The sequence below is a fragment of the Lagenorhynchus albirostris genome, chromosome 1 (genome assembly GCF_949774975.1).
Source record: "Lagenorhynchus albirostris chromosome 1, mLagAlb1.1, whole genome shotgun sequence".
Lineage (NCBI taxonomy): Eukaryota > Metazoa > Chordata > Mammalia > Artiodactyla > Delphinidae > Lagenorhynchus > Lagenorhynchus albirostris.
The window spans coordinates 2,562,119-2,574,614 of NC_083095.1; the positions used below are offsets into that span (position 1 = coordinate 2,562,119).

The window sequence follows — 12,496 nt, forward strand, 5'->3', positions numbered from 1 at the left end:
ATTAAAAAAAAATGAATCTGGGACTTCCCTGGTGGCGCAGTGGTTAAGAATCCGCCTGCCAATGCAGGGGACACAGGTTCAAGCCCTGGCCTGGGAAGATCCCACATGCCGCGGAGCAAATAAGCCCGTGCGCCACAACTACTGAGCCTGCGCTCTGGAGTCCGCGAGCCGCAACTGCTGAGCCCGCAAGCCACAACTACTGAAGCCTGCACGCCTAGAGCCCGTGTTCCACAACAACAGAAGCCACCGCAATGAGAAGCCCACGCACTGCAACAAAGAGTAGCCCCTGCTCACCACAACTAAAGAAAGCCCGCGGGCAGCAACGAAGACCCAACACAGCCAAAAATAAATAAGTAAAATTAAAAAACAAACAAACAAACAAAAAACCCCGAACCTGTATCCTACAGGTATTGGAGTATTTGTTTTCACAAACTGGTATCTTTTCTTGAAATATAGTTTCAAAGTATCAATTAAAATTAGAATTTAAACTTGTTTTATTACTAACCAGCCATTCCAGTTAAGTCCTGAAGTGTATTTCTCAGCCTTTACTTTATGATCAAAATCTGATGAAGAGCGAAGAGTTACAAGGTTTCGTTCGCTTAGAGTTCCTTCTGGGTAAAGGTCTAGCTGCCGCAGTGCAGCTGGTTTGTGTTGATAAAAAGTGCTGTTCTCCTTCCTTAGCTGGAAGCTCAGCTCGAGGACGCCGTGGCCGAGGCCTCCAAGGAGCGCAAGCTGCGTGAGCACAGCGAGAACTTCTCCAAGCAAATAGAAAGTGAGCTTGAAGCCCTCAAGGTAGTGCTCGGTTAGGTCTTTATTCTTACTGAGAGAGCAGACTCTTATCCTTAGCGGCTGCCGGGCGGGAGTCACCTTAAACGATGCGCTTGTCAGGGCTCCAGCAAGACCTGGCGTGGGGCGGGGGCGGCGGGGGGCCGGGAACGCGATGTAAAGCTTATGGGAGCTTCTCACCTTTAAAAACCGGGTTCCTTCGTTTCTTTCCTTGTGTAAATGTTTCCGGCAGTCTAGAGCCAGCCCTAGCAAACTGACGCCTCATGCTTTCTCTGTGTCTGGGTTTCTAAATTCGGTGGAGTCAGTTTCTGTAAAAGCTTACAGCCCATGTCCTGCTGCTGGCAGTGGAAGAGCCGGGCTGATGGCCTGGGGCCCTCGTCCAGGGCCAGAGGGCAGTGGGGTGGCTGGGGAGGGGCGGGGGAGCGGGGGAGGGCTGTAGTGGCTCCTCATGGGCTTGGCGAGACTTCAGATCCGGGACTCCACTTTCTGAGCCTGGGTTTCCTCATCTGTGAAATGCAGACGATGGGTCTTTTCTCGCCCTCACACCTGGCCCGTCCCCCCAGTACACATCCCCGAGGTGTCAGCTTCTCCCCGTCGTATTTGCTTCCACGGGCAACACCTTTTGCCCGGACTCGGCGGCCTGTGACTGCGTCTCCCCGTCCCTTTCTGTGCCCTCTGCAGTCTGCTCTCCACACAGCAGCTCGTTACACCAAAGTCAAAGCTCGTCACGTCGTCAATGCCCTCTGATGGCTTCCCGCAGCGCTCGAATAACCCTGACCTCCTCCCTCGTGCCCCCCGATTCCTCCTGTTCTTCAGACACTTGCAGCTTGTCCCCCCACTCCCCTCACTCAGTGCCTCTGCCCTGGCTGAGCCCCCGCCTCCCCCGTGATGAAGACCTTCCTAGCCTGATGGCTCACTTCCCACGTCACCACCCCGTGTGACCCTGTTAGCAGGAGGGTGCCTGGCACACGGTCAGCCCTCCAGAGAATATTGTTGCGTGAATGAACGGACAGCGTGAGGAGACCTTGAGAACCATTCGTATCAGAGTGTGAGACGGAGCCTCTGGGTCTCAGGCAGATCTGGGCTCACCCCTCCCAGGGCAGACACACACACACACACCCCCGCCCCCACCAAAGCCTGCCCTGCAGCTGTTAGAAGGACCGGTGTCTGTTGGCAGGGCAGAGGAAGAAGCGCTTGCAAGTGTCTGCCGTGGTCGGGGTGATGCCTGAGCCTCGAGGAGGGCGCAGAGATTTGTAATTTATTCCAACCTTTATCTTCAGATGAAGCAAGGAGGCCGTGGGCCAGGTGCCGCCTTAGAACATCAGCAGGAGATTTCCAAGATAAAATCTGAGCTTGAGAAGAAAGTCCTGTTTTATGAAGAGGAATTGGTGAGACGCGAGGCCTCCCACGTGCTGGAGGTGAAGAATGTGAAGAAAGAGGTGCACGACTCTGAAAGCCAGCAGCTGGCCCTGCAGAAGGAGGTCCTGGTGCTGAAGGACAAGTTAGAGAAGTCCAAACGTGAGCGGTGAGTCCGCACAGCCCCGCGGCGCAGAGGCCTCGGGCTGCGCCGGGCCCGGGGAGGAGCGTTGGCAAAGTCAGGAACCCCTAAAATCTCTCCTGCCTTCTCAGGCACAGTGAGATGGAGGAGGCCGTGGGCACAGTCAAAGACAAGTACGAACGAGAAAGGGCGATGCTGCTTGAGGAAAACAAGAAATTAACTGCAGAAAACGAAAAGGTGATTTAAAGGATCTGAACCGTCACTTTGTGGATGCTGTAATTTTTTCGTTCTTGAGTTTTAGAAGTTTGGTGTTTTAAGTATTTTAATTTTTAAGTGAAGTAATAATATGTGTGATCTTTTAAGTGGGATGTTTTCATTTGGTTACAAGCTGCTAATTACCTGAAACCAGTGGCTCTAATCACTTTGATGTTAAGATTCGTATTGAAACGTGACTTAAGTTTGATATGATCAGAAAGTCCACATTGGAAACTTCGTTTGGGAAACTCTCATAACGATTAAAGAAAACTTTCAAAATTCAAAAGGACTTGTAGTTTTCATAATGCTGAGGATGCCCAGTAATGAGTTGTGTGTTACAATTGTTTAATTTCAGCTTTGTTCCTTTGTGGATAAACTCACAGCTCAGAACAGACAGCTGGAGGATGACCTGCAGGATCTGGCAGCCAAGAAGGAGTCGGTTGCCCACTGGGAAGCCCAGATCGCGGAAATCATTCAGTGGTACGTGCACGGCGAGCCCCGCGGTGCGGCCCAGCTGGCGCCCCCATCGTGGTTTCCCCAGCTGCCACCTCCTCCTTCACACCTCACACTGTGTCTCTGAGGTCTAACCCTACAGATCTCGCCTGTTTCCCCCAAATCGGTACCGTCTGGGGGCAGCAGTTCTGTCCCGTGATCATGACATTGGACTGAAGGTGGAGAAACAGCACCACCAAGTCCCCGAGGGTGTGGGTCACGCTGGCCCCCGCCCCGCATGTCCTGGCTGAAACGGAGGCAGAGCTTCTGGGAAGCACGGCTGCACGAAGGCCCAGGAGCCCCAGAGAGCGAGCTGGGACTGGCCTCCCCTAACAGGGTGTGGGCTCGTCACGGGTGTTGGAGGGTGACATGGCATTGGGCCGCCGTGTCCTGAGGAGGGGTGGTGGGCACCTCTGGCTCACGGGATGGCTGTTCCCCTCCAGGGTCAGCGACGAGAAGGATGCCCGGGGCTATCTTCAGGCCTTGGCTTCGAAGATGACCGAAGAACTCGAGGCGCTGAGGAGCTCCAGCCTGGGGTCAAGGACACTGGTAGGTCTGGGTCTGAAATGCGCACTTCTGTTGCTGGGGGATCATAGGTGGCTCCAAATGTGAACGTGCAGGTAATTCAGTGACGTGGGAGGCTTCTGTGTGGCTGGCATCTTGCCGGGCGTCAGGAGATCACAGATTACTTTGATACCATTCATTCATTTAGCAAATCACTGTTGAGTAGCAGGCTCTGTGGTGCAGTCTTAACTTAGCAGGATGGGATTCTGCCGTCGAGGAGGTTTGCTTTATTAGTGTGTAGGTCTGTCCGTCTGTCCAGCAGCCTGTGTGACTCTGAGCGCTGGGCTGGTGGTGCTGGTCCCCGTGCAGCAGCTCGCGCCCCCTTCTCTCCTCCACCATTTACCCTTGTTAAAATACACATGTGTGAGTTACTTTGTGAATAATTCATAAAGTCAGAATAAAGGTGAAGAGGAACAAAACTTCATTAGGATTCTGGCTAGAATTAAACTTAGTGAACGCACAGTTTTATTCCATGTTTTCCTGGTTTGAAGGTATGTTTACCAAGGTTGGGGGGCCAGTACTTTTGGGTGGACTGAACTGCTGGCCCCCGTCCCACAGGGCCTGGAGCACGTGCGGCTTGTAGACGCTGAACCTCAGGAGTCCGTCTCTGATAGGTTCCAGCTCATCCTTGACCTCTCACTCTTCTTGCGCTTCCGTCACCAAAACACAATACATTTTTTATTTTGTTTTTATTTATTTATTTATTTTTGGCTGTGTTGGGTCTTCGTTGCTGCGTGCGGCCTTTCTCTAGTTGAGGTGAGCAGGGGCTACTCTTGGTTGTGGTGCGCGGGCTTCTCTTGTTGTGGAGCATGGGCTCTAGGCGTGCGGGCTTCAGTAGTTGTGGCTCTAGAGCGCAGGCTCAGTAGTTGTGACGCACGGGCTTAGTTGCTCCACGGCATGTGGGATCTTCCCGGACCAGGGCTCGAACCTGTGTCCCCTGCATCGGCAGGTGGATTCTTAACCACTGTGCCACCAGGAATGTCCAGAACACAATACTTTTGAAAACATGGACAGCTCATAATTTTATTGAAAGAAAAACTACCGCTGTGTTCTTTGCTCCATGATTGGAGAACATTTTCATTTTTACGTTTACAAACACCAATTAGAATGAGCAGTAAATTTTTTTGTTTCTGTTTTTCTCTTTTCTGCCAGTCATGTTTACAAGTACACTGGCATTTATAAACTGCATTAAATAAAGTTTGTGCACAAACCTCATAAAAGATGAAAGAATATGTCCTTTTAGCAAAATGGGATTGTTGAGATTTTTTTTTTAATTTATTTATTAATTTTTGTCTGCGTTGGGTCTTCGTTGCTATGTGCGGGCTTTCTCTAGTTGGGGCGAGCGGAGGCTACTCTTCGTTGTGGTGTGGTGGCTTCTCTTGTGGCAGAGCATGGGCTCTAGGCACACAGGATTCAGTAGTTTTGGCACGTGGGCTCCAGTAGTTGTGGCTCGCAGGCTCTAGAGCACAGGCTCAGTAGTTGTGGCACACGGGCTTAGTTGCTCCACGGCATGTGGGATCTTCCCGGACCAGGGATTGAACCCGTGTCCCCTGCGTTGGCAGGCGGATTCTTAACCGCTGCACCACCAGGGAAGCCCCCGTTGAGATTCTTGTTGCAAAATACAGTGTGGATAGTTCTTCGTGTTGAAGGACTAACTGGATGAGAATGTCCTTAGAAGTGTATTGTCCTTAGAAATGTGTTGTCTGTTCACTTATCCATTCTTGAGAAAGTTCCCCTAGGATGTGGTCCCCTGAGCCTTCTCTCAGCTTATCGGTCCCGCTGTCACCGCTAGATGGAGCCCTGCCCGCTCCTCCGTACACTCTTCTGCTTGTGAGCCATCTCTCTCACTCCGTTTTCTCCTCTTTCTTGTTATGGAGGAAAAATGAAGAATTCTTAACCGTATTCAGTGAAAGCCTTAAGAAAAAGTCTGCAAGATAATCTCTTCAGATTTCTCTTATGCTCTTGAAAGTTGGTGAGATACATTAGGAAGCTCAATAAGAAAATGGAAGAATGCTGTCCTCAAGCTGGTTTATTTCACTATGGCTTCAACCTTCTAGGTCATTACATCATTCTTCCTTTCTGTTATTATTTCAGTGTTTTATCATAGGTAGGAATAATTGATGAGTAATGACATAGTTACTAAGATGATGAAATAGCACAACGTTTCAAGACGTAGGAAAAATAAGGTAACTGTGATCCTAGAATGTAACTTAAATTTGTAGAAGAGTGTAGCGGAGCCCTGTAGAAATCACACTGCAGGGTCAGTTTTATTCTTAGAGAAAAAAAACCCGTCAATTTTATTCTCTAGAAGACCTCTAAGAAAAAAGTCACAAAACTAAAATTGGATCCCATGGACTTTAACATCTGAGAGTTGATACTTAAATATAATAAAAGCTTAAGATTAAAAGAAGATGAATTACTTATTTGTTAGCATTAATTTTGTTAAACAAGTAAATAGCTTAAGAATGTATTTTTAATATTTGAACTGATCTCTACAGGATCCCCTTTGGAAAGTTCGCCGTAGTCAGAAGCTGGACATGTCTGCACGCCTGGAACTGCAGTCAGCTCTAGAGGCGGAGATCCGGGCCAAACAGCTCGTCCAGGAGGAGCTGAGGAAGGTCAAGGACATGAATCTCTCCTTTGAAAGGTGCCTGCGGGGCCTTGGGCCACCCGGGGGCGGGCACTTAGTCGGTGTTCAGTTAGACCTAGGTGCACGGGTATGTGTGAGCACTTCACCTCCTGGGGGCTGTGCTTATTAGTGTTTTAAGGAAAAAATGAGAGCATGAGAGTCTGCAGTTTTGAAGTGTATGAACAGGGGTACTTGTGCCTGCCCTGCCGCTTTCCCAGGCACCTGGGTTAAACACCCTCCCCCCACCCCCTAACATCTTGACACTCTCCGAGCCAGCACAGAGATGACATGGGCTCTGGGCACTTAAAGCTGTTTATTTTTTATTTTAGCAAACTAAAGGATTCCGAAGCCAAGAATAGAGAATTATTAGAAGAAATGGAAATTTTGAAGAAGAAGATGGAAGAAAAGTTTAGAGCAGATACTGGTAAATTAGAATCAACGCGTCTGAATTTTTTTTTTTTAATTTATTTTTGGCTGCATTGGGTCTTCGTTGCTGTGCACAGGCTTTTCTCTAGTTGCTGAGAGTGGGGGCTACTCTTCATTGCAGTGCGTGGGCTTCTCATCCCGGTGGCTTCTCATTGTTGCAGAGCACAATGGGCTTCAGTAGTTGTGGCTTGCAGCACGTGGGCTTCAGTAGTTGTGGCTCACGGGCTCTAGAGCACAGGCTCAGTAGTTGTGGCGCACGGGCTTAGTTGCTCCACGGCATGTGGGATCTTCCCGGACCAGGGCTCGAACCTGTGTTCCCTGCATTGGCAGGTGGATTCTTAACCATTGCGCCGCCCAGGGAAGCCCCTGAATGATTTAAATACAAACCTTTTTTAATGAAATGGTTTTATTTTACATTTCATTTCTTTTAGGTTTAATAGTTTTTAGTTACATAAAGAAAGCACTTAGCATAATTCCAAAGTCCAAATTCTGAAGTAGAGTTTGTTCAAAGATGCCTTCTCCAAAGGTAGCCACAGTTTTTGGTTTATTCTTCCTTTGTTTCACCTTGAAAATATAAAGCAAATACCTGTAGCTGTATAATTAGACAGTTGTGTCCCCCATGACTTCACAAAGGCCTGCCCTGCTCTGTTCTGTGCTCAGGCGAGGCCACAGCCCTCAGCTGGTCCCGGACCCTTCGCCCAGCACAGCACAGCACCCTGCTGGGTGTTGGGCTATTCTGGTCTCTTGCTATCACAGAGTGCTGCGGTGAGTAGCCGTGTGCATATAGCGTTTTCTGTTTCTGTCCGTGCATTTTGGGGATAGGTTTCCAGAAGTGGGATTGCCGGTCAAAGGTTAAGCACGCATGCACTTAGCCTCAGCAGTGCTGGATTCTGCTCCGACGCTTGTGCATTTGTGTCTCCGCCACAGTGCAGGCGAGCGTTCCTGCCCCAGAGCCTCGCCTACAAAGTGTGATCTTACTCTGAAGGGGTGAGAAGTAGCACCACGTTTGCATTTGTTCTTATTATGAGCCAGACTGCACACCTTTCCATGTGTTTGAGGGCTGTTTGTATTTCTTATTCTGGTGACTTACGTATCTGTGTTTTCTGCCCATTTTTTATAATTCAGGTTGTGGCTTTTTCTTAGAAGCTTTCTATATATTGAGGACTAGAACCTTCTGTTTGACAGAAGTTGCAAATATTTTTCCTAGTTTGTCCTTGTTTATCATGGTTTTTTGCTGTTGTTATTTTTGTTTTGCCAAGCGTAAGGTATTTTTATTGTTTTTTAACTTGTGTGTGTCAAATTTATCAGTTTTTTCCCTTTTTTGAGTTACAGGGCAATACCCCCATGTCCCCAGTTGCTCAAGTAATTCGCCCATGTCTTCCTTTGACGCTTGCATAGTCTCACTTTTAACATTTAGATTACTGACTTATCTGGAATTTACTATGATGTACAGTTTGAGGGGCGGACCCCGTTTTATCTTTTTCCTGTGGCTAGTTAGTTGTCCAGTACCAGTTATTAAAAAGTTCCCCTCGCTACTGATTTCAGATGTGGGTCTTACCATAGCTGAGATTTCATTACCGTGGGCGTGGGGGCTCTTCCTGGATTTTCTCCCCTGCTCATTGTCCATGGGCGATGCCCCCCGATTCTAGTTAGAGACGCTTCAGTGAATCTGCTTTAGCATCTGGTAGGTCTCCTCCCCCCCCCCCCCATTTTTAGAGATTTCCGGATAGTTTTCCTCGGTTACTCTCTCAGATTTATCATTAACTGACAGAATTGATATCTCGGTGACACTGGGTCTTTGCATCTTAAGTTTTTTACCTTGACTGGCCTCGTTTTGTTCTCACAGGACTCAAGCTTCCAGATTTTCAGGATTCCATTTTTGAGTACTTCAACACTGCACCTCTTGCGCACGATCTGACGTTTAGAGTAAGTAATTGTTTTTTTACAGTGACAGATGAATGGATGAAGAGTTAGAAATCAGTTACTGTGATTTGACTACCTGCATGGCCGCAAACCCACAGTACATTGGCCCCGGGCGGTTTAGCTCAGCTGTGCCGATCCTGCAATCGACCAGGGGCTAAACGTGTACAGTTGGAAGCAGTTAGGGTGTTTGAGGCGTTCACAGAGAGGCCCCTCAAGTTAGGTGGAGGGTAAGAGAGTTCTTGGCATCTTCCGGGAGGAAGTCCACACCGGCCTCTGCCTGTGTGCTGAATATTTCAGGCAGTTTTTAAACCACAAGTTCTCACGGTGAAGAATGAGCCGGTCATGTTCCCGTTTCAGTACGGTGCAGCCTCGCCGGGGCGGAGGTGGGTGGCTTGCAAGAATAGTCCGGCCCGGGCCCCTGTTGCGGTCCTGGTGCTGGAGTTCATCGCCTCTGCTCAGGGAGACCCGCCCCGGACAGGAGGAACCCAGAGCAGCCCCTCCAGCTTCGGGAGTGGCTGCTGGTCTGAGTGGATCCCGCTTCCCTCCTCTTCAGCTGCGCATTCTTCACATCACTCTGTGGAGGCAGGACGGTCTCTGCAAAACTGCAGGGATAGGCCCTTCCCAGCAGCCCCGTAAAGCAAGCCGAAACGGGAAGCTAGTGAAAGGAAATCTCATTAATGGGACTTCTGATGCGTTTGCCATTGCTTTTGTTTTCTAACTTTTTATTAGAAAATTTTAAACCTGCAGGAAAGTTGAAAGAATAGTACAGTGAACATATGTATCTCTCACCTGGCATGTTGCTGCACTTGCTCTCTCTCTCTCTCTCTCTCTCTCCACATGCACATGGACCTTTTTCCCCTGAGCTATTTGAGTGTGGGTTGCAGGCATCATGACCCCTAATACACTCAGTACTGCAGCGTTTCTTTCCTGAGTTGAAGACGTTCCCCTGCGTATCCACAGTGCCGTCACCACGCGGGGATGGTTTGCACTGATGCCGCAGCACACAGCTGCCTTCCCTCCAGCTCAGGAGCCAGAGCTCGTGTCTCTTTGGTCTCCTCTCATCTGGAGCTGTGCCCCTGTCCCCCCCACCCCCCACTTTGTGTTTTATAACATTGATGTTCTTGTAGTGTGCAAACCAGTTCTCTTGTAGAAGGCCTCCACTCTTCCTCTCGATTAGATGTGGGTTGAACATCTTGATGTGAACTCTGCTTGGGAGATGGTGTGTTCTCCCCGTGAGTGGAGGCCAGTTTGCTCAGCACCGGGGACGCTAAGCTTCTTGACCCTTAGGTGGAGGTGGTGTCTGTCAGACGAGACCCCACCCCGGGAAGGGCCCTGGGAGCAATCAGCGGTCCCCGTGGGTTAGCGGACGACCGTGATCCTTGCCTAGATCAGTCGTTAGGAAATCCAGGCGGATCTGTGTTGCCCCCACCATTCTGGGCACACACCTGTTTACATTCACCTGTCAAGAGGGTTTTTTAAATCAAATTTGTGATGCTGCCTTTTCCCTGAAGTCCTCAGTTTTTAAGAGGCAAATACATGCAACCGTTCACAACCGCGGTATGTGCAGAACCTGCCGCTGCTCAGCCTGGTGCCTCCTCCTGGCCCTGCACAGCCAGACACCGTCGTCGGGGCAGATACAGACTCCCGAGAAGCAAAGACTGGGGTTGTTAATGGGGGGAGGTGCGGACAGCAGTGGCTTTTCTGTAAAACTAGTGGACAGCATAGCGATCCGTGAGGCGGCAGGTGGTTTCTGGCTCAGACCTTGCATCTCCGTGGGCGGCCAGCGGAGCGGTTTCAGCGTGGCGGCAGAGGTTCTGACCTCTGAACCTCATCCTGTGCAGCCAGCACCCCTGCCATTTTCATGCTTTAGTCCCTCACTACCCTGTGATTTAAGTAGGAAGGACACTTACTGATGGAAAGAAAACAATCCTTGGTCAGAGTCTTGAGTGTGCTAGGAGGGTTTCCAGACGTGAGAAATGTCTGATTGAAGCTTCTCCTCTGCTTTCCCCGTATTAAACTTGCTGTTTATACTAGGAATGTTTGCCACAATGAGTGAATCAGTACATTTTCACGCAAGTTTTTATTGGGCGGGAATGATGGTTTTGTGCCTCCTGTCTGTCGCACCCGAGGGCTCTGTCTCCTCCTCTCTGCCAGCCTCTTGGGAAGAAGGAGGCCGCTGCCCACGCCGGCTCCCTGCGCCCTCACTCACGTCAGCAGAGCGGCATTGGGTGTGCACCTCTCCTCCTCCTTCATTTGCATCCTTTTGTTAATTAACCAACGAAATGAAACTAGTGGGGCTGCTACACGGCTAAAATTAAATTACTTAATGTTCTTTTGCCCTTCATTTATCTAAAGATGGGAACTGTAACTCATGTAACACGCCTTACATATGGGAGAAACTTGCTTACATTTGTAGCTAATTGATCTAGCCTTTCCCTTGTGAGTTGCTTACAAGTTCAAATGTTGGAGCACACAGCTGTGTATGTGCTGCCTTCCCATCTGAATTTGGCTCCCCAGACAGCAGCCTAATTAATTCCAGCCATAGGAAAGTGCTTCTCTGATTTGGTTCAATGGGATTTCGATTCGGAATGCAAGCTGTAAACTGCTCTCGTAGGCACCTACCCAGCCACTTCTGTGTCACATGTATGAAGCTTTGTAAACCGTGTATGTGCATCTGTGTAAGTCGTAATTGCTGGTGGTGAGGAAACGTTAGAATCAGGAACACTCATGGATGTGAAGTCATTTTCAGGTGGATTTAGAATGCAGCTTGAGCTTCAAAGTGTGGGAGTAAATTGGGAATCTTGAGTTATCAGAACAGAACATGACTTCCCTGTGTCATAAAGCTTCCAGGGAAATTCCTACTTCTGGTCACAGGTCCATAGACTTTTTTTTTTTTTTTTTTTTTTTTTTTGCGGTACGCGGGCCTCTCACTGCTGTGGCCTCTCCCGTTGTGGAGCACAGGCTCCGGACGCGCAGGCTCAGCGGCCACGGCTCACGGGCCCAGCCGCTCCGCGGCATGTGGGATCCTCCCGGACTGGGGCACGAGCCCGTGTCCCCTGCATCGGCAGGCGGACTCTCCACCACTGCGCCGCCAGGGAAGCCCCATAGACCTTTCTTGACGTTAGTACGTTTTCTCGATCCCCGAGTTGGGTTGTGGAGCACGTGGCTGCTTGATCTCAGGGCTCCTGGGTGCACAGTAAAATCACTGCTGACTGACCTCAGAGGGTTGGCAGCTCCTGTTCCTGCCCTTAAATGGCTGGGCCGGAGGATGGGGGGGGTCCGGGCTGCAGTTGGAGCGTGAGACCTTTGGCGATCGTTGTGACTTGTCAGAGTCCACCCTCCCACGCGGTCGCCACCCCAGCCTTAGAACGCCGGGGGCAGAGGCCTCGGAGAAGGTAGGGCAGCTGTGAGTGAGGTGGGGTCCGTGGCGGGACGTCCCAGGACTAAGGACCAGTGCTGGGACCTTAGGTCCCCAAGGAAATGCACTTTTTAAATAAAGAACATGTAGTTAGAGTCTAAATTCTGCAGAATAAGCTCTTTTATTCCCACAGTATTTCTCTGCCTTTGTTTTCACAGACCAGCTCAACTAGTGAGCAAGAAACACAAGCTCCAAAGCCAGAGGCGTCCCCACCAGTCTCTGTGGCCGCAACCACAGAACAGCAGGAGGTGAGAGTATTGCCCTGTTGACGCCCCGAGAGCCCTGCGGTCTGCCCCCTGCCCCCACATCCACGCGCCTCACGGGCCCTCGAACAGAAGCTGCCCTGATGCCTCACAGCTTGCCACTCCAAGCCCGGCTTGTGTTTGAGAATTACTGTCAGAGCATCAGCCAGATGAGGGCTGCTTTGACAGGTGTCTCAACAATCTAGTAAATTAAAATGCAGGACTGTTCATTATTAATCAGTTCTGCTGTGTAAGAGGCGTGC

At 49.9% G+C, this 12,496-nt stretch overlaps 1 protein-coding gene across 2 annotated transcripts in view; it reads left to right on the top strand.

The window, feature by feature from the left end:
- CDC42BPB (CDC42 binding protein kinase beta) overlaps nt 1-12,496 on the top strand; it is a 114,571-nt gene that overhangs the window by 82,638 nt on the left and 19,437 nt on the right. For both annotated transcript variants that reach the window (XR_009541697.1, XM_060155691.1), the window contains exons 14-22: nt 682-792; nt 2,067-2,311; nt 2,416-2,521; nt 2,895-3,019; nt 3,475-3,580; nt 6,094-6,242; nt 6,554-6,648; nt 8,497-8,576; nt 12,150-12,239. Coding sequence is in view for 1 of the 2 variants with exons in the window: in XM_060155691.1 (XP_060011674.1) it covers nt 682-792; nt 2,067-2,311; nt 2,416-2,521; nt 2,895-3,019; nt 3,475-3,580; nt 6,094-6,242; nt 6,554-6,648; nt 8,497-8,576; nt 12,150-12,239 (1,107 nt within the window). In the remaining variant the exon portion in view is untranslated. The remainder of the gene's footprint in view (nt 1-681; nt 793-2,066; nt 2,312-2,415; nt 2,522-2,894; nt 3,020-3,474; nt 3,581-6,093; nt 6,243-6,553; nt 6,649-8,496; nt 8,577-12,149; nt 12,240-12,496) is intronic.